The sequence below is a fragment of the Globicephala melas genome, chromosome 15 (assembly GCF_963455315.2).
Source record: "Globicephala melas chromosome 15, mGloMel1.2, whole genome shotgun sequence".
Taxonomy (NCBI): domain Eukaryota; kingdom Metazoa; phylum Chordata; class Mammalia; order Artiodactyla; family Delphinidae; genus Globicephala; species Globicephala melas.
The window spans coordinates 28,367,861-28,389,169 of record NC_083328.1 but is presented as its reverse complement, the minus strand read 5'-3'; the positions used below and the strand labels follow the sequence as shown (position 1 = coordinate 28,389,169).

Below are 21,309 nucleotides of genomic sequence, written 5' to 3'. Positions count from 1 at the left end.
TCCACCAGTTGTTTATAAAAATCTTTAAAATGTGCTCTTCACTACCTTTATGGTTTGCATTAAACTTTTAGCTCGAAATCTTAATCCTAGAAAAATGAATATTTTATTGCCTTGACATCTACAATAATTAGTACTTTAAACTATTTAAATGCACTATTTAATGAAAAATACAGATTGCTGGGGAAAAAAAGACTATGCTCCTTCTTGATGCAGTGGAAAGAAATCAGAAGGGGCAGGAAGTAAAAAATATCTTCAATAATTCTCTGTATCACATGGCTCTAAGTCTGGAAGTCAAATAGAAACAGCAACAACAAAATGAGGAGCAATTCAAAATGATCTAGCTTTTCACTGAAAAATTTTCTAAGTAAACTTAAAATACTAATGTTTTCCTTTGACCTGAGAAAGTTCCAGATTTATACTTGGAATATAATTCAAAGGCAGTTTCAAAACTGATGAACATCTACTACGAGAAAGATTATTGTGAAGGGTCAGAGAATCTCCACTGCCATCTCAGAGATCGTTTGGGCAAGCCTGAATGAACTTATTTCCCTATTTGGTTATCTTTAAGACTTTCACACCAGTACCGGCAGACTAGTGAATCTTTTCATGTAACGCAGAAGAGTGAAGAAATGTTCAAGGAGCAACTAAACTTTAAGTTCAAATCCTAGCATCCAGGATTAGAAGATTTTATCACCCAGATACTCTGTCTACTCACAAGGTCAGCAGTTTTCATGTGGGAAACTGAAGAGACCCACGTACCTATCGCAAATACTAAAATATCCTGTTGGAAAGCGGTGCTGCCAGCAGTACTGGTCATCTTCAGTGTGGAAAACCTTCTCCTTGTGCTTCTCTGAGGAGATGTGGCCCTGCCACTGCTTCTCACTGTTACAGTTCTTCCCACACATCCAGCAGTGGAAGTCCACCTAGAGTGCACGGAAGACACGCATCCCATCAGTGGCTGCTGTCTGTGTGGCCCCTGACGGGTCACATGTGTTCAGGCACCAGAACAACTAGAAACGACTCCACCTAAGACCCAGACTCTACTCTTGGGGAGCCCGTCCAGTGGGGGAAGCTGGGTGAGAACATAAAACTCAAAGTCAAAAGCAGGACCAAGGAGAGGGTGGCCAGCACACAGGAAACAGAGAGCAGGGGCGATGGACTGGGCCAGGGGTCCAGGCAGTCTCTGGCAAGGAGCTGGTGTGCAAACAAGGGAGTCTGTGGGCAGGACAAGGGGCCAGGTTCAAAAAAATTCCGGGGAGGATTAATACCACGAGGGAAAGCAGAGAGGATGTGAAAACCCGGGACTCGCCCACTGCAGAAGGATGAGCAACTCGATCCTTGCACATGAACTGAGCCCCTACTATGGGCCAGGACTTGTGCCAGGGGCCAGGGAAGTACACGTGCTGGGAAGACACCACCCTGGGGGCAGAGACTCACACATTAGGAACCCTGTGCTCCCACATATGCAAGCATGCAGTAGTATTTGAGTAGTATTGACTATTTCCCAAATGCCCTGTAACACTGGGTAAGGACAGGTTCGCAGAGACAGGTCAACCTCATGACCCAGCAAGTTGGGGTGACCCTGGCTCTGGAAACCCTAGTAGTACTTAAGAAAAGGTGGTGAGGGGATCAGTGCTGAGCCTTGGCAGAGAAAGCAGAGTTCACAGGGCGTATCATGCACAAAGACGTGTCCATGACCCGCATCTGAATGACTCAATATGGAGAGGGGACAAAAAACAAAACAAGAAACAAGGAGCAGAGTAACGCATACGCCTGTTAGTTTAAAAACAACATGGCAGGCAGAGCAATAGGTTAGGAATAAACAGTCCAAGATATGTAAACATGGCCTGGAAAAATATACACTGGGTCTGGTCCCTCTGGGAAAGGGGGACAACCGGGGTTCCAACTTTATCTGTGACATTTTATTTACTTTACAGAAGCAAACACAACAAACTAACATCGGTTCACCTGGGATGGTGGGTTCAAGACAGTCATTATACTACCCCCTTCACTGTTTTGAAACATTTAAAAGACAGACAAAACAGTAAAAGACCACAGGTGACTAAATGTCTCTGTAGAACCCAGAGGCAGAGGCCAGACTGCAGGACGGTGATAAGAGAACAAGAGGACTTGGGGGAGGGGGGATCCCACATTTCCTGAGCACTTTCCGTGGCCCAGCACTGGGATAAACCCGCAGGCTCATCACACTTCGTGGCTCCATCACAAGCAGCCCCCTCAGAGACGTTCAGTAACCTGCCCAGTGTCACAGGCTAGTAAGGAGAGGGAAGCAGGACTCAGACTCACAATTTCCTGGCTCCAGAGTTGGAAAGAAGATCCAGGAAAGCCATTTTTAGGATGAAGAGACTTAAAGTAGCAGTGGAGAGCCAGCACGGAGAGAAGATGGAGATAAGGGGGAGGGCAGAGCGGGGGCGAGGGAGCCAGATTTTGGAGAAGGTGGGAAAGAAAAGAAAGGCCTGGAAGCAAAGGTGAGGGGCACCAACCTGGGGTACTTACAGTGACTTCCGCGTAATCGGTCGGCATGTGAATTTGTTTTCCATTTTCTTTGTTTGACTGACTGGCTACATCATCGCTTTTCTCATTTTTTTGGCTCTTTAGCCAGAGTTCATAAAACTGCTCCATATCTTGTACTAAAGAAAAATGAACTCCTTTCAGCAGCAAATATTTAAATACGCCATTTAAATACACACAAGAACACGCGCTCTTTCTGTATCAGTCGGTGCAATTTTCAAAAGAAACCTGAGAGGGCTCAACGGAAACTGATCGTATTTAGACACGGAGAGACAGTCCATTTCCAGACTCTCAGGGGTAAGAAGCAAGTTCAGGACTGTCAGACCACAAAAGTTAGTTTTCTTTTTTTTTTTAATAGTTAGTTTTCAAGATTAACTCCCCCCTGCATTTGCAAGACACTATGGGGGTGTTTAAAATTCAGAAACCATTTCAAGGGCATTGCTGAAAAGGAAGGCCTCGGCACGGCTTCACGATGCCCCACGTTAAACACTTGCTACCGCTGCTGTAACCACACTGGCTACTTACACAGCTCCTCACTGTCTACTGAGAAACCTACTGTAAGGACCGAGATTCTGACCCTGATGGGAGCCTGTCAGTTGAGCCACAGTCCCAGAAGACCGACATGCTGGGGTGCAACTTACAACAACACAGCCATGACCAGGTGCTGGGCAGTGGCTGCAAGCTACTGGAACAAGTGTAGCTGGCATTACTGTCAAGCGATAAAACCACGGTTTCTCAACCTCAGCACTGCCAACGTTCTGAGCCAGAAAACTCTTCGCTGTCGGTGGCAACCTTGTGCGTGTAGGATGTTTAACAACACCCCTAGCCTCTACCCACTAGCTGCCAGTAGCACAGCCCTACAAGTCATGACAATGTCCAGACGTTGCCAAGTGTCCCCAACGGGAGAGAGGTGAGTGTGTGGCAAAATTCATCCCCAGTCGAGAGCCACTGAGTTTAAAAAAAAATCTGGTAATGAGGATCTGGTCAAAACTCGGCTTTACTGCCTGCCTAAGTGTTTCTAAGATTAGAGGTAAACTAGGAAATTCTTCTTCCTTCAGACCAGTGGTAGCAGGAATCACTGCAAGAGCCCTGATTTGCAAGGACACCTTCAGTAAGGCCCAACTCTATGTCCCCACTCCAAGCAAGAAGGAGTCCTGTCCACACAAGTCACTGCATTTTTACATGGTTGAAATACGGTAGGTGACATGCTTAAATCAGATGGCTTCTTGTAATCCAGAGATCACAGATCTTAAGCAGTCGGTAAATTTCCATCAGTTTACTTAAGACTGAAGAAAAATAATCCTGGTAGCAAAACCTTTCCTGGTTGGAAGTGAAAGTTTGTCTGAGGCTCCTCTCAAAGGCTCTCACAATAAACCTGACGTTTGACCAAGACAAACATTCTCTCCTCGGGCCTTCGAATCTGGGCCTGTTCTACCAGGAAGGGCTCCTTGAAGAGACCTCCAGTTATAACCTGATTAATTCAGGGGTGACTGTTCACAAAAGGAGCTCACGGAAGGACGGAACTTCCCCAGACCATGAATCACGCCTATGACATCAGAGGATGCTGACCTATGTATTTGTATCTGAATCTGACCTAAGCAAACATGATCGGAGGTCAGACTCTGCTTCACTGATAAAATGGTATAATGGTTTAGAACGCAGACTGCTTTCTGTGTGCACAGTAAGTTGGCCTATTTACAGAGAGGAAAGAGACTTTCAGGCAAGCTAGATTTCATGGGTGTCAAGGCCACGGTTAATCATCAACTTACTCCCGTTCTCTTTCATGTAGGTCCACACTTCTCGTTCCTCAGGACTGTGAGCAAAGGAACAGTTTCCAACATACTGACATTTTTTCCCAGAAGCAATATGATTGCACAGCTGTATTAGAAAAATAAGAACATGCTTTAAGACAGAGTACCCTTAGTAAAACTGCCTAATTTTTACATTTAAGCAAAATAAATATTATTATCCATGCTGATGCCGAGAACATAATTTTAAAAGATTAATTTGCTTCTATTCAAATTGACTATAAGCCCCCAATACATGAGATGATATTAAGCTTTCTGTCTCAAAACTTTTCAAAAGAAAATTTCCAAAAGAAAGTTAAGTATGAAACTGGAATATGGAGCATTTTCTTACAAGGAAGTGTCAACAAACTCATTGATTCAGAGTATCTGCTTTTAACACAGCAGAACATTTTATCTCTGCAATGCAAGTCTCTGGCCCCCTCAGTCTGAAGGATCCTACTCTCCCCTACCTGACACCCAGGATGCCTCCCTGTCAGCGCTTGGGAAGCGATAAAGAAACTGCAGACTCCTCCAAAGGTACTAAACAGTGTCAGAAAAAATCTCTCGGACATTTACTTATCACCAATACTGGCAGCTAATCTTGGCCATCATTCACTAGCTATGCGTTGTTCAAAGACAATTATTCCACTAACCAGGCCATCCAGTTATACAGCGTTCAAATAATACCTCTTCTGGTTATTTGCATTTTTATTTTACAGAGTAAATACAGTGTACTGGTAGGAAAATAAAGTGAGAGCAATCAGCAGAACACAGACTCTCCTAAGACCCATGACTATTAAGAACTAGGAAAACCGCTGTCACCAAGAGCTCAGTCTTAGGTATCATCAATGTACTTGTCTTTATAGAGCATAAAACCTAGTATAATTAATTGTTAGCCTATTTTAATTTATCCGTGTTTCAACAGGAGTTGGCCCTATATATTAGTTTACGTAATAGTAGATGCTTAGCATTGACTTTCACTAAAAATCAAGAAGTAGTCAACACTTAACACTGCTCCTTTCCTCCCTCGGACCAACATCAGGGACCCCCACCCCTGCAACCCTTACAATTTTCTGCATGAAGTCAATAGTCAACAAAACATTCTTGTGATAGACTGTATTATATTCTTTTCCCAGTCAATCCCCACTAAGTACTTAGGTATTACTAGGTAGACATTTACCATCGTCTTTCAAAACTCAACGATAAGGAGCAGGGAGAAGAGAAAATAAAGGAGAAGGCCGCTCTGTGCTGGGTTTTTACACAACACCATCTCCTGTATCTCCCCTAGGATGCAATTATTCTCATTTACAGATGAGCAAACTGAGGCTGAGTAACTTGCCCTTCGGGCAGACTCTGAAGCACATGCTCTCTCCACCTCACCACACTGTCTACGCACATACAAACAAGAGTACTATTTCTTCTTTTAGAAAAAAGATCCCTTAGCAATACCTAGTATGGTAGGAAAAAGAGGAAATAAGCTCCTGTAACATTGCAAGGTAGAACACCACGTCCAAGATGAGAGAATAATCAGTGGTCCTAGGCAGCTGCCTCATGAGCTAGAATTGTTCCCAGTCGTCTTAGCAAAGTTTTGAGGAATACGCCCATAATCTCCACTATCTTTTGAAGCACAAGATATCAATGGTTCCAATAAACCTTCCTCCCCTCCTACATAACCCACGGATTAAATCACCCAAATCTGGGGCTGAAACCACTGTGGATAAACACAAACACACCACCTCCTTCAAAGACTGTCCTTATAACTTGTATAAGTTTTACAAAAAGCAAGGTACCCTGGGTGATGGGAAATTAACCCTCCTCTTCCTCAACTCTCTGGCAATTGGGAGAGGGAGCCTCATTACATGGGGATTCTGCAATCCACCTGCACTGCTTCTCTGGGCAAAAGGCTCTCTCCATACTTCCTCCTCTGCGGCAGAAAATTTCCGCCCTGTCAGCTCCAAGTGTCCCTTGCACAGTGAAATCCCTCCAGACCCTCTCTCTTGTGAAGAGGCAAGTTGGGCCAGCTCCAGGGCTTTGCCCAGACAATCATCTTTAAGACCGCGTAAGGCACCAGGGGGACCAAGTTGAAATGTGCTACCTAGTGAGTGAAATGCTACCCACACATTAACACCACACATTGGTGTTTTCATTCTAAGGGCTTTTGAGGAACATATTGCTCTAACATGGAGCATTTTTCCTTTGGGTTACTTCAAGAAAATCCTATAATGTTGGGCATCCTTTAGCGAGCATCCATTGCTTCAGTGAAAGAAACAGGCGTGATAAAAATAACTCATCAACAGCATCCATAATAATACGGAAGGCCCTGGGTTTGACGGCAAAGTTGAGGAATCAAATTTAAATGAAATTCTCTCCCGTTTGCTCCCAAAGTAATTCATCTGGAAAATAAGCTGAGCCTTTTCTCTGGTTCATTGTCTACTTACTTTTCCTCAGTAACTCATACGATTCCAATCAATCTAAAGACTGTCCCAGAACCACATATTCAAAAGGGGAAGGAAAACGAAAGGACCACTTCGATTTCATTAACATGATGAGCATTATTTAAAGGGTACCAGTTTCCATCTGAATTACTACTACTTTCTAATGATTTGAAATGCCTAATAAAAAAAAAAGTGGCTTAAAAATTACGTATGTACATCAAACTGTAAAGGCATTTGTTTCTTTGTGGGGAGAGGACGGATGTTCATCCACTTCTTACGTTCAATAGACATCACTCTCATCGCACGACGATCTTTGGTCCACCTAAGAAAAATGGAGTTCAGAAAAAACAAAAACACACTGGCAAAGGCATAATATAAAGGGGCAGGTACAAAGTTTGTACCTAAAGGACCAGAGATTTTTTTCCTCAACCCTTCTAAAAGAAATGCCTTATGATTCTGTCATTTCATTTCCTGTCGATAATTATAAACAAACATTCCCTACGAATCCTAAACACGGAAATGATGAAATACAGGCAAAACACTTGAACTGTGTGCAGAATTCTTAGCTACTAAATTCTAAAAATCTCTTCCCTTTTGCTTTGCAATTATTCCTAAATTGTCTACTTTCCTTTGCTCTCTTCAAAGTCTTCATCTTTTTTCTTATATGCATGATTTTACACCCGTGAAACAGATCATGATGATCAGGCACTATTTCCACACACACACTACTTACGAATGCCTTGCTTTTGCACTACAATATTTTCTGTTTTTGTCTGGTTCAATGACTTGACCATTTCTCAGACACTGAGCACATACAAATTTTATCTTCATGTTAAGGGATCCAGGCATTATTTGATTGCCAAGTACCTTAAATAATTAAAAGATTAGTTTTAATTTAACAGAAAACCAGTTTTCTGAGAACACAATCACCATGCATTTTTTTCCATAAAAGCATACAATTTCCGTTTTTGTCTGGTTTGATGATTTGACCACTATATATATATGATCTGATACCTAAAATCTCCAGTTCTCCACCCAAATGCAAGAGAATATGATAAAAGCAGATTACAGATGCCAAACCTCAATTTATGAAAGTCAGCTTTGGAGTTAATGACTAGGATTTTTGGCAGGGAGGGGAAGGAGGGTAGTTGGGTAAAGCAGTTTGGCTGGGCGGTAAGCAAAACTACAAACACAATCCACCTTCCTTATTCCAAGGATCCCCATAGCGCGAGACCCCAACTGTTTTGCCAATTAAGCTGAATAAGAAAACTGTATCCTACAGTCTTTTTTTGGCCATGGCGCTCGGCTTGCAGGATCTTAGTTCCCCAACCAGGGATCGAAACTGTGCCCCCTGCAGTGGAAGCACAGAGTCCTAACCGCTGGACCTCCGGGGAATTCCCTATCCTACATGCTTGGTGGGTATTATGGGATGCCTTTTTTTCTTTTATATGATCAACTAAAATTCAGAATTTCTTTTTCACATTAAGAATTACTCAACTGGGGCTTCCCTGATGGCACAGTGGTTAAGAATCTGACTGCCAATGCAGGGGACACAGGTTCGAGCCCTGGTCCGGGAAGATCCCACATGCCACAGAGCAACTAAGCCCGTGCACCACAACTACTGAGCCTGTGCTCTAGAGCCCGCGAATCACAACTACTGAGCCCACATGCCACAACTACTGAGCCTGTGCGCCTACAGCCCGTGCTCTGCAACAAGAGAAGCCACTGCGATGAGAAGCCCGTGTACTGCAACGAAGAGTAGCCCCCCGCTCGCTGCAACTTGAGAAAGCCCGCGCGCAGCAACGAAGACCCAATGCAGCCAAAAATAAATAAATTAATTAATTTTTAAAAAATTAATCAACTCAATAAACTTTAAGAAAGTAACTGGACTGTATGTAAGTTTTAACTGCATCTGCCGACAACTAACATCAATTAGGCCGTTCCAGAAAGGATCCCAAATGCAGAAAGTACACAGGAAAAAATACCTGAGCTCCGGGTACGTTTGCTTCCAAATTTTGCCAATATCGTTTAGATTCCTGGGCAATAGCATCATGTGAGATACCTGGGAAACACAGAAGCCTTTTTTTAGGTCCTCTACACAATAACAGGCCACCAATCTAGGCACAGTCAGACTCAATTCTTTAATTAACCCCACTTGGCATAATCTGTTGCCAAGAATGAACATCACATTATTCCTTCAAAATGGAATATTTACAAATATAGCTCTTGGTGTCTTCCGAGGAATATTTCTTCCTCACAATTCCATACTTCATACATGAACTTGTATCAGCAATTACTTATACAAGACCACACTCAAAATAGGCCACTCTAAAGATGAAGTGACTACATGGTTTAAAGCTCAGGATAAAATCAACAGTGTTGCCACACCAAGTTGTTGGAGAAGGGTCTCCAATACCACTTCATAAACCCTGACGCTCTTGGGGAGACATTTCTCAATCACACACAAACCTACTTGTTTCATTTTGCAATATCCAGACTTTCAATTCTACAAGACTGTGTGCATAAAAGCACTCGTCTTCCCTTAAACAGCCATATCGAACCTCATGTCGGCATAAATCAAGCTGACATTGACCATGAAAAGAACGTATTTTGGAGTATTTTACTGTTGTCTCTCGCAAAATGTGGACAAGGCACCTAAGAGGAAAAGGGAGTGACACTTTACTATTGTTCTGCCATAGCTTTAAAAGAAATGTACATACACATATAAAATGTAAAGTTCTAGACTGAAAATACATGTTAAATCTTTATCAGAAAAAATAAATCACTGTATGCAATTGTTTTACTGGGGAGGGGAGGGGATAATTATATGTTAAGCTATAAAATACCTAAATCCATGTCATGAGAAGCTATAAATCAGTATTGCTTTTCTATATTAAATTTCAATTAAATAATTCATTTTAAAATTCTCAGCAAAACCTATCAGCCATTTAAAAATAGTCACCATCTTTCAAAACAACAACAAAAGGAGAGGGGGAATGCCTGAGCGGATACTACTCTGGTTTTATTTGGATCTAAAAAGAGACTCTGTGTTGTCACTATAAAAATTAGAAACTACCAACATACTTATTGTCTTCAAACTCATGCTTTGTAACCGGATGAGAACAAGAAGTAGAATTATCTTTGTTTCTTTTACTTATCATTCTAGGCTTATGATCAAAACATTTCTGAAACAGAGAAGAAGAATTATCATGAAAACATAATATGAGATAGAACTTCCGTGCCATGCTTACGATGTACATACCTATACATTACAATGCTTACACCAAATAACACTCAGTAAGTACGAAGTCTTAACAGTATTCTTTTGGATAATAGCAGTAGCTACCATTGCTGAGCAGATGCTTTATCATATGGCAGGACAAGAGCTAAGTACTTGATACTTCTGGGCTTGCGGGTAGGAAGCTACCACCAGTTTCACGGCAGAAAGTAAGGTATGGAGAAAGTACCTCACAAAGGAATATAAATTCTCCAAGATGCTCTTGGAGCAGTTTGAACACGCTAAGGTTGATCTTTCCGTTGCCACCAAAGAAAGCCTCCCTGCTGAATGCTCCCTTTCGCTCTAGCGTCCAGACATCTATCTCTTCCTGGCAATAAGCGAATGTGCAGTGGCCCAAATATCTACATTCCTCCTCGGCAGCAACATCTAGAAAGACAGGGAATTAAAAGACATTTAAAACACAGACCGTTGTTTTTTCAAAGCCAATGAATATTAAACACGCTTAGGGAGACTTCCCTGGTGGAGCAGTGGTTAAGAATCCGCCTGCCAGGGCTTCCCTGGTGGCGCGGTGGTTGAGAGTCCGCCTGCCGATGCAGGGGACGCGGGTTCGTGCCCCGGTCCGGGAAGATCCCACATGCCACAGAGTGGCTGGGCCCGTGTGCCATGGCCGTTGAGCCTGCGCGTCCGGAGCCTGTGCTCCCCAATGGGAGAGGCCACAACAGTGAGAGGCCCGTGTACCGCAAAAAAAAAACCAAAAAACAAAAAGCAAGAATCCGCCTGCCAATGCAGGGGACACAGGTTCGAAACTGGTCCGGGAAGATCCCACATGCCGCGGAGCAACTAAGCCCGTGTGCCACAACTACTAAGCCTGCGCTCTAGAGCCCACGAGCCACAACTACTGAAGCCCACGTGCCACAACTACTGAAGCCCACGCACCTAGAGCCCGTGTTCTGCAACGAGGAGCTATCGCAATGAGAAGCCCGCGCACCTCAACAAAGAGTAGCCCCCGCTCGCCGCAACTAGAGAAGGCCCGCACGCAGCAACAAAGACCCAACGCAGCCAAAAATAAATAAATAAATAAATAAATTTATGACAACAACAACAAAATATCAGAAAAGTTTTTTTTTTTAAAAAAAAACAACACGCTTAGGGCATCACTTGAATTTTTATAACAATTTATAACAATTCATGGATAGCTTCAAACCATGATACGCATATTACAATGTAGGGATGGTATTAACTCTTAAAAAAGAAACCAAAAAACCAGCACCACAATTCTAAATTATTTTTATTTCAGACGGAAAAAAAGCCTTGATACCCGGATGTACGCCACCTAAGTTTGAAAAGTCATTTAGGTACATTCAAAGCTCGTTCAGGTGAAGTGGTCTGATAAAAATGAAAATACTAAGTTCTCTCAAAAACAACTTAAAAGAGCAACATTTTCAAAGCCTTAGTTCAGTGTTCTGATTCTGTTTAGACCATGTCAGAGAACCCAAAGTTTGAGACAGTTTTCTGTTTAAAACCTGGGGAAATCCCCATTTCCATAAATAACTATAAAACACCCACAAGACAGCAAGTTAAAAACAAAGGTAAAAATGATATAAAAAATACTAATGTCTCAATCCAAGGAACTTTCTGTTAACTCTACCTAAAACACTTCTAGTTACAGTAATACTGGAACCATTATAACAAATGTAGCAAATCATTGCCCGCTTAGGCGATGTACACCAATTAAGTAATTATAGCATATACCTTTACATATGTAATAAGGTCCTTCGTAATTTGTTTTTGTTGGTCTTGGACGTATTTTTTTCCATGATTTATCTTCAACATTCTTTATCCTACCAATTAAAATATCTTTCTTACATTTATGATCTATATTAGCATGGTAAGTGAAATCCATTAACTTAGGGCCTGAAAAAGATGTAAAAAGGATTGCTCATATGCACAAAAAGTATCATTTCATTTTACAGGCACATTTATAAGCAGATGTGAGCAGATGGATTATGATTATTAAATTCCCATTAAAAAATCCCATCTTCATAACCCCCAAATGTAAACAAGCCATGGCAGTAACTTTTGCCTTTCGTGCTGTTTGTCAGACAAAACAAAGATCAGGACAAAACACCAGTCTTCCCAAAACATAACCCTTATTTAACTATTAGCATAGGCGTTTTGACGGCTTTTAAAGGTAAAGAACGCATTTAAATAAGCAACTAAGAAAGAAAATTAACTTGGGTCGAGTTTAGAATAAATTGTGTTCGTATCACTTGACTTAGGGGTAAAGATATGAAATAATCCAACAGAAAGTACTTTAATTTTCACAAACATTATGGTCAGGTAAATATTCTATTCCATATGATTCTATACATAAAATTTTATCAAAGGAGAGCAGCGGCCTATCCTATTAGACTCCAAAGGTCCCTAATCAATAACTGCTGCTTCTTTAGAAAGAACTCAGAGATTGAAGAATCACAAGGGCTGGTGTTTCCACAGGTATCTACAAATTCCTAAGAACTCTCAGGTTACTGACTGCTTTAATCCTGTCTGCTCCTTTGTTTGGTCCTGACCTGATTTTACGAAACAGATCTGGCAAGCTTGTCTCAGTTCATGGGTTCCTTCAAGGGGATGTCTTGGGGTCACTGAAGAAGGTGGTTTAGTTACTGCACTTCCAAAAAAGTTTCCGAAGTCATTCCTAGGGTGACTTGACATTCCCAGGAAACTCTCAGAAGCAAACAAACTGCCTGGTCCATTCATCTGCAAGAAGAATTAAGAAAACAAAAAACAAAAAACAAAAAAAACAAAACACAGCCAACAAATATTGCACTATCACTAAAGAAGGAAACAGATGCATCTGAAAAATAAGACATTCTGCACAGACTGAAGTTGGGACTATTCTGTCCTTACTGCGTTTCTATTTAAAAACCATTTCCTTCTACATTTTCCTCTTTTGGGTCTCTAGGCCCCTCCCCCACTTTTTTGGATGCTCTACGAGTTGTTATAAGTGACGGGTAGTTGTTCTGCTTCATCAGCCAACACGTTTTTCACGCCCTGATTTTGTATTTCCTTGTCGTTCAAGCTGTGCTAAAGCCTCTTACACTGCCTGCGACTGTGATTAATTTGCTATGACAGATCCAGCCTTAAACACAAAGCATTTATTACTGGATGTTCCAGAAGAGTCTTATTTTAGCACTCTTTCCCACAGCACACACAAAACTTCAGGGAGATTGGTCACGTTCATTCAAATAACTCAGTTACTTAAGTAAAAGACCTATTTGCAATTTAAGCGACGTATTTACAAAAGAGGAAGTGGCACTTACAAGTAAAAGGGAAGAATTACTGTTGTTAAGCGGTGTTCCCTCTCTAGAAGTTGAGGTGGACAGATCTAAAATAATAAAAAAACTTCAACAGACCTTTTCATTCTAATCATGTAATAAGAACATCAGGGCTTAGTAGCTAACTGTGGCTTCCCACGTTATTTTCCCATCCCAATTCCAAGAAGCTTTCTTGCTCATGATTGACACCAAAGAGGGCTATGGAGTCTTTCCTTTCCTCTAGAAACCAAGGGCATAAATAACCCTCAGACAAACAAATTTAGATAAAAAGTGATTTTCAGAGACATAAGCTAAGGCAGGGCCTACCAAGTGGGACTGTTAAAAAGACTAAGAAAATAATTTGTATTCAAAATGGGAAAGGAGCCTCTCCTTTTGAAAATATGAAGCAGGAATTCATCATAACATTAAGAAAATCAATAAAGTTCAATTACTTTCTTTTTCTTAGTCTACCACTCAGTTACCTTCTCTCTGCCCTTCTGTCTCCCACAAATTTTAGTTTCTTCAGTTGTCAATCTTTAAATCAGTTATTTTGATTTTTATCCCTTTAACCATAACAAAGCCTCACCAAAATATGAAGATTTTTATTGTTATTGTTTAAAGTATATATTAAGCCTAGGATTACAGAAACAGGAGTCAGGCCAAAACCTCAGCAATCCCTTGCAAAACTAAGGCACCAGGCATACTTTGCTGAGCTCAATGGATGAAGCCTAAAATAGATGGACCTATTATCATTTTAAACACTGATTTTAAATTAGTCTTAACTAAGTATTCGCCTAGTTCAGAATTTAAAAGGATAACCTGTCTTTAAGACCCTTTAGATGGGGTATCCCTTTTTTAGAGAACACATTAAAAGTCATTTCACCCCCCAAAACAATAGACACCCAGCTTAACAAACTATCCTACAAAAAAAACCAGTGCCACATACATTCCTACTCTCAGGGCTTTGATTCTTGATCTCCACAATGGCACAGTTAAGTCCAGGTGAATTTAAAACAGGAGGGTTTAGATTTTAGACCTACAATGTATTTTCAGCTACAATAAAAATAATTCAAGTACCAACTATCTGGAGTTAGTTAAACAACAGTCAAACCAAACTGTCTTTTTTAGAAAATGAACTGTAACTGTTTATATAAGTGGCTCGAGTCTTACCTCGTTTGGATTCGCTCATTGAAAATGAATTTAGAGAAGAACAGAAATCTTCTAAGGATGAAGTCAAAGGCGGATACAGCTCCGAGAAGGAGGGTGCAGGCGCGTACCTCGCACCGATGGGCAAGGCGCCCAAAAGAGACGCTGAGAAGGGGATGCTCGGAGCGACGCTGGCTGTTGGGAGGGGGCCTCTGACTAAGGCTGATGGCTGGAGAGGAAACAAGACCGGATTAAAGTCCATGAAACTCAGTTCCAAGCGGGCCAAACTGCTTTTAATATCAGCGTATAAAAACAAATTACTTCACTGGGTGATTTTGTTATATAACGAAGTTGAAATCAGTATCAAGACTCAGTGGCAGAATCCAAGCTACAAAGCTGATTTCTTCTCAAGCCTACTTTTTAAAAAGGATGGAGATGTGATGTCTAATATTGCTGTAATCCAAATAAGACGTTCATGGTTCATTTTCAAAACTTCCTTAGGATTCCCTACGTGAGAGCTGGCTTCATCAAAGAGGAACTGTGAGGATGTGTGTGGGGCTGGAGTGGAAGGAAGGGTCCTGAAGAGAAGGGAGCTGGAGCAGCCTGGAAAAGTGGGGACCATCTTTCTGGAGATGTGAATGTACAACCTCACAAGAACAAATGGAACACTACCTTGCCCCTCCCCCACAGAGCGAGGCTTTTTGGAGAGCTTCCATGTGCCTTATACTATGATAAATCATATACCATCTATTTAATCCTCCTAACCCTCTGAGATGTAACCTACTAGGGCTGCCACGGTACAGATGAGAAAACAGAGGGACTGAAAGGTGAAATAACCTGCCCAAGATCAAAGTGGTAGGAACCAACCCCCCATCTGTCTGCCTTTTACATCTTCTCTCTGTCAGCTCCACGGGGACATCGCTGGTTTCACCCACCCTGAAACCAGCTCTGAGCTTCCCCCCCATCATCATCCTACTGCTGCCACTATTTTAATATACTTCATGGCAGGAGTCAGTGAACTTTTCTATAAAGGGCTGGATATTAATATTGTAGGCTTTGTGGACTACACAGTCTCTGTTACAACTAGTCAACTCTCTTACTACAGTGTTATGAAATATTTTCATGTGTCTTCAAATATTATTATTATTTTTTTTTTCTTTCAACCATGTAAAAATCTAAAAGCCATTCTTAGTCCGTGGGCCATACAAAACAGGCAGCGGGCCAGATCAGGCCTGTGGACCAAAGTCTGCTGACACTTGCTTTATGATACATGGTTACAGGAGAATTATCCTTAAGGAATGAGAAGTCCTTAATCCATGAATTCATTTTGCCTTACATGTCAAATGCCTATTCTTTGTCAGAAAGTTAAATTTACCGTTTCCATAATATGTGATTCCTAGCATGCTTCCCTTTTTTATTTAAAGAAATGACCAAATTAACCAGTTACCACTGGAAAATGACAAAAGTAATTTTCAAGAAACCCAAAGCTTACTCTATAGTCAATTCTAAAAATATCTAGCAGGTTATACTATGATTAAAAAAAAAAAAAAAAGCCTGCCTTCAGAAGAAAGGAGTCACACTGAAATTTACCATAACAGTTTCATTAGTTTCAGGTGCAGAATCAAGGAGGTCATCTATTTCATCTCCAAGGACCATATCTCCATCATCTAAAAATGCTTCCGGCATACTGTAGGGGATCTTTCCTCCATTTGCCAACACTGTCGATGGCAGAGACTCTTCCACTTGCAGTGGCAAAATAGAAGTTAAGGGCATAATGGGAACTGAGGCCAGCTCATTTCCAACTTGGTGAGAAAAACTGGATGCAGGTATAGAAACAACAGGAACAGCTTCTTGCCTCGGAGTTAATAAATCTGTAACGTGGATGGACATGTACTCACTTATTTTCAGTGTATCTATGTAATACTAGTGTTAATAGACAACAACAGAAAAAATGAAGAGCTAGGTGAAAATATGAAAGCAATTATAAAAATAAATAGATACAACAGTGAAAGCAATTCAAATAAAAGAGTACAAGTAATCCTAAAAATAATTTGTTTTGCACAGGAATAGATATAGTGACTTGTGAAAACTTCTCCTTCTTTCTCAAAACTCCTAGGCCCCTTTTGGATGGAGCTACTAGAGGGTGGTGAAGCCACAGCGGGTATCGAACGAGTGCTCACTGACATCCAGTACTGTCACTCACTCACTGGCACATCCAGAGGCACAAAGGTGGTTTCTGAAGTTACTCTTGTTTTAATACTAATAACCACACAGCAATCTTATTTGACAACACTATAATGTACATAACGTCTAAGGCTGGCACTTTTCAGATTAAGAGGATCTGTGTGAAAACGTACCTGGCTCAATATCTTCCACAGAACAGTTCAAAGCCTAGAAATTAAACCAAATAATAGATCATAGTATTTTCAGGACTCTAAACCATAAAGCAAGCTATAAAACTCACTCTAAGAGAGCAATGCAGGTTCTCACATTTGACTTCCTTCCAATTAAGACAGAAATAAACAAAACATGTAAACCTTTGTAATACATGGCGTTAAACGGCGCTGGCCTACGGGCACTTGCTTCTCGTGGCCCAGTAATTCCCAAAGGATAGTCAGGAGCCTTCTAGTTCCAGAGGGACTAGTCTAGCCACCACTCTCTCCCCAACTCACAGTGGCATAGTCACAGCTCTAAGAACACTTACCTTTAAAAAACAACTTGTTAATTATGTTTAACCCAATGACTCCTAAAATTAGTATGTGGCCCTGACCCACTTTTTCTAATAAAACCTAACATCTATTAAAATCCTGTAAAATGCTCCATTGGCCTTCAGGAAATGCTGATGGAGAGGAACAGATATTACTTGAGTTGTTTGTTTTCTTTTTCTAGGGCAGGAAGCTCTGGCCACTTTTGTGTTTGAGGAATAAAAAGGTCTCAAAATAGACACAAACCAAAAATATTAGAAACAAAACTACTAATGCTTCTATCTTTTCTTCTTTTTTTTTTTTTATTACGATTCTTACAAGAGTAATAACCTTACCTTTGTAGCCCCATCCCCAGGAACTGTTTTTAGTGAGAGCTGAAAGAAAATTAAGAAGCTAATTTAAAACCAGAACTGACTCCAAGCTACAAAACAAAACAAAAAAATACCTTATGGAGAGAACTCCACCTTACCTCAGTTCTAACATATGCTTTTCTTATTTTAAATCCCAATTTCTGAGCTAGTTCTTGAGTTAGTTTTATTACATGTTCATCCTGAAAAAAGTGAGAATATATGATTAGTGGAGGGCTATATTTACTAACTGTAAGGACGAAGAGGCAAAACAGTTCTAACTTATACTCTGTCAAGACACTTGTTTTATGGGCAATTATTCCCAACTGCAGCAGGTGGGTGGCTGGCTGGAAGATGTAACTTGTTAAGGCCATTTCTCTACACAGAGTCAATAAAATGGTTATGATGTAAATGAATGAACTAAAACATAAATTCCATACCTGAGGCACTGCCAAGGAGCACTTTGCCACAGCGTCATAAGCCTCTTTGTACCTTCCTAAATCACTTAGAGCCTTAGATTTCCGATAGAGAGCTTTGCAGTTACTGGCATTTAAACTGAGGACTGTATCACAGTCTTCTAATACTTTATCATGGAAACCCTGGTGAGGAAGACCAAATAAAGTTAGCAATCAAACAGTTCACGTCTTGTGATGATGTCTCCTTGCAAATGGAAACAAATTCAGACTCTTCCTTTAAATTGAAAGTTAGTGGTATTATTTGTCTTTTGAAAAATTATTTTCATTATGAAATTTCAAATACACAAAAGTAGAAGGAATATCGTGGCTACCCATGTAACCACTACCCAGACATCTGGCCATAAAATACCCCAGATCTTCGAGAAATAAAACTTTCCAGGTATGGCTGAGGCCCCCATGTGTCACTCGCCTGTCCTATTTTCCTCCCAGTTGTAGCTACCCCCTTTTTGGAGCTCATTAAAATGTTAAATGGAAATGTAACTCCCAAGCAGCTAGTTGAGGAGGAATATACTATAGAAAACAAATCATCAATGAATGCTTGTTAGCAAAGGACTAGGTGACAACATGGATACTTTTCTTAAATTCATGGTTAAATTTTACTGAATGTCTATAGTGAAAATTATAAGCACATCAAAATATTGCTTTCTAAGTTCAGACATGTGAAGAGCTTGTGTTAATTCTTTTGAAGGCTAACTACTGTTTTGTGCTATAAAAAAAAAAGCTCCTAAGAGAATCTTGACTAAGAAGCAAACGGTCAGCAGAGATACCTGATGGGTACCCTGTACCCATCTGTGAACACCTGTATCTTCCTAGGCTGACTTTTTTATGAGCAGACACCCCCCCACCAAAAGCCATACTCAAAAGGGAATCTCCAAGGACCAGTATCTAAGAAACAAATTATTTTTAAATCCCTAAGCATTTGGCCAAAGCTGGTTTTTCAAAGCTTGAGGCCACTCTAAAAGCAGTTAATACATCTTTCTTATAAACTGAAACTAGGAAACTGACTTTCACCAGTATACTATGTTATTGAAAACCTTTTTTCTCTCTAGAAACATTGCTTTAAAAATCACACCTCGGGCTTCCCTGGTGGCACAGTGGTTGAGAGTCCACCTGTCGATGCAGGGGACACGGGTTCATGCCCCGGTCTGGGAAGATCCCACATTGCCACGGAGTGGCTGGGCCCGTGAGCCATGGCTGCTGAGCCTGCGCGTCCGGAGCCTGTGCTCCGCAACGGGAGAGGCCACAACAGTGAGACGCCCGCGTACCGCCAAAAAAAAAAAAAAACAACAAAAAACCCACAACTCACCATATTAGAATAGCAAGCAATACGATTTATATATAGTTTTTCAATGATTTCTTTAGGGATTAAAATTTCTTCAGACTTTGCATAATCAGCTATACTCAAAGCTTCTGAATATTGGCTCATAGAGTTGTTCCAATCACGTTCCCGATAAACATCATTTCCTTCGTTAAAAAGATTTCTCACAAGAGCACGTAAATATACCTAAGAAAAAGAAAGTTACCACTTGAAACCCTTAAAGGAACAAGTCAGAGTGTAAGCAAATTTTAATTTTCGTATCTAAAACTTCAGAGGAAATAATTTGACAGAGCAAGAAGCACTGTTGTAAGAAATGATCAAATCCAGGCCAAGTCATTGCTATTTCAGCTAGTGTTTCATCTTGCTTGCTTTTTCCAAGAAAAAATTCAATGTCTCATTATTAAGAGAAGTGCTGCAAAAGCACCTTGTCAATATTTGCTGACATTGCCAACTCTGTGCCTGGGTTAAATTCCTACAAGTGGAACGAGGATTTTAAGGCTTCTGACTAGTATTTCTAAATTGTCTTCCAAAAAGGCAACAACAATGAATACTTATAGCGGCTTGCTTCAGAGCACCTCCACCAACACGTGTGCACACGTGCGTGAGCATGCACACATAAAATCTACACATTTCTAGGTGAGAAACGGTATCCTTTTTTATTTGCGTATCTGATTACCAGCGAGGTTGAACTTCTCCACATTTTTATGGACCATTTGTGTTTCTTCTTTTGTAAATGTCCCGGTCATTTACTGATTTATGGGGAGGGGATGGCAAACCTTTTTCTTACTGTGTAAGTATACACACTCTTCTGGTGGGGGCAGATGTTCTTAAGTCTCCTTCAGGACTTCTATCATTGCTTTAAGATTTTAAAAGTCCTTTCCTATCAAAGTCCTATTCAGCTCTTCTTTGTCTCATTTTACGAATTCACGTCTAAGCTGATAAAAGTAATAAAGAAAACTGTCCAGATCAACCTTTAACAGCTGAGGTGACTTGAGAGACAGGCCGTTTCACCTCCCTGGACCCCAACTGCACGTTTGTAAAGTGAAAGGATTGCTCCATGTGATTGCTAGTCCTCATACTTTACAGTTCTACGTCTGTTTGGAGAAAAGGAAGGAAGGAAGGGAGAGACTGAAATGAACGGAGAGGGAGGGAGGGAGGCAGAGAGAAAGGAGTGACATTCAGTAGCACCAAAACCCACAGAGATGCAAAGCCACAGGGGAACTAACAGTCTGCAGAACTGAGGGCCTTTGGTCCAAGACCCAGTCAGCTGGGCTTTCTCTCTAACTAACTAGATTCCTCTCTAGCTCTTTCCCCTAATTATCCAGTTACCTCTTTACTTCTGTTACAACTTCTCTTCTAAGGAAGAACAGAAGATACTCTGCACTCTCCCTCTCAGCATATTCTGTCCCCCTCATTTTCGATGAAATGAAAGCCTAAATGTAATTGTCAAGGGGCTCAAAAGAAATTAATTCAAAACTACACTAATAGAGAAAAGAAAAAATAGGACAACTGTCCAAGTACGCCGGAAAAAAACAACGTTGTCTTATATACACACGGGTCAGCAAACTTTTTCTGTAAATGCCCAGATAGTAGGGATTTGAGGCTTTGTGAGCCATAAGGTCTCTGTCTCAACCACCGTGTCGTGAAAGCAGCCACAGATAACACATTGACAAATGGGTGTGGCTGTGTTCCAATAAAACTTTATTTATGAAACAGACAGGGGGCCACATCTGGGTTTGCCAACCCAGGCTACATGTGGCAGTTCACAGGCTACTTGTGGAGTTCTCAAGCAGACCTTCCCTGAGTCCTTACCGCATACTGTTCCTGTGTTCCTGGATACGACAGCGGTGACCTAAGAAGAAGAAACAAATCAATTCTGATGATCAGGTTCTTATCAGGATTTGTTCACCCAGGAGTCATCTTAAAACTGAGGTTCTCGGGCTTCCCTGGTGGCGCAGTGGTTGAGAGTCCGCCTGCCGATGCAGGGGACACGGGTTCGTGCCCCGGTCCGGGA

General features: G+C 41.1%; 1 protein-coding gene across 2 annotated transcripts in view; it reads right to left on the bottom strand.

Annotated features, from left to right (window-relative positions):
• Nucleotides 1–21,309, bottom strand: part of ZC3H7A (zinc finger CCCH-type containing 7A) — a 34,710-nt gene that overhangs the window by 955 nt on the left and 12,446 nt on the right. The window contains exons 3-22 of one of the 2 annotated variants that reach the window (XM_030883977.2): nucleotides 21,108–21,147; nucleotides 19,284–19,481; nucleotides 17,942–18,100; nucleotides 17,624–17,704; nucleotides 17,490–17,528; nucleotides 16,807–16,840; nucleotides 16,040–16,320; nucleotides 14,474–14,678; nucleotides 13,310–13,374; nucleotides 12,560–12,746; nucleotides 11,742–11,903; nucleotides 10,219–10,415; nucleotides 9,836–9,936; nucleotides 9,225–9,406; nucleotides 8,737–8,813; nucleotides 7,485–7,618; nucleotides 6,968–7,073; nucleotides 4,299–4,407; nucleotides 2,515–2,648; nucleotides 760–923 (exon numbers count right to left, since the gene is read on the bottom strand). In XM_030883977.2, coding sequence (XP_030739837.1) covers nucleotides 760–923; nucleotides 2,515–2,648; nucleotides 4,299–4,407; nucleotides 6,968–7,073; nucleotides 7,485–7,618; nucleotides 8,737–8,813; nucleotides 9,225–9,406; nucleotides 9,836–9,936; nucleotides 10,219–10,415; nucleotides 11,742–11,903; nucleotides 12,560–12,746; nucleotides 13,310–13,374; nucleotides 14,474–14,678; nucleotides 16,040–16,320; nucleotides 16,807–16,840; nucleotides 17,490–17,528; nucleotides 17,624–17,704; nucleotides 17,942–18,100; nucleotides 19,284–19,481; nucleotides 21,108–21,147 — 2,655 coding nt within the window. Of the gene's footprint in view, nucleotides 1–759; nucleotides 924–2,514; nucleotides 2,649–4,298; nucleotides 4,408–6,967; nucleotides 7,074–7,484; nucleotides 7,619–8,736; nucleotides 8,814–9,224; nucleotides 9,407–9,835; nucleotides 9,937–10,218; nucleotides 10,416–11,741; nucleotides 11,904–12,559; nucleotides 12,747–13,309; nucleotides 13,375–14,473; nucleotides 14,679–16,039; nucleotides 16,321–16,806; nucleotides 16,841–17,489; nucleotides 17,529–17,623; nucleotides 17,705–17,941; nucleotides 18,101–19,283; nucleotides 19,482–21,107; nucleotides 21,148–21,309 lie in introns of those variants that run through there. The other variant, XM_060284298.1, reaches the window with a different exon arrangement.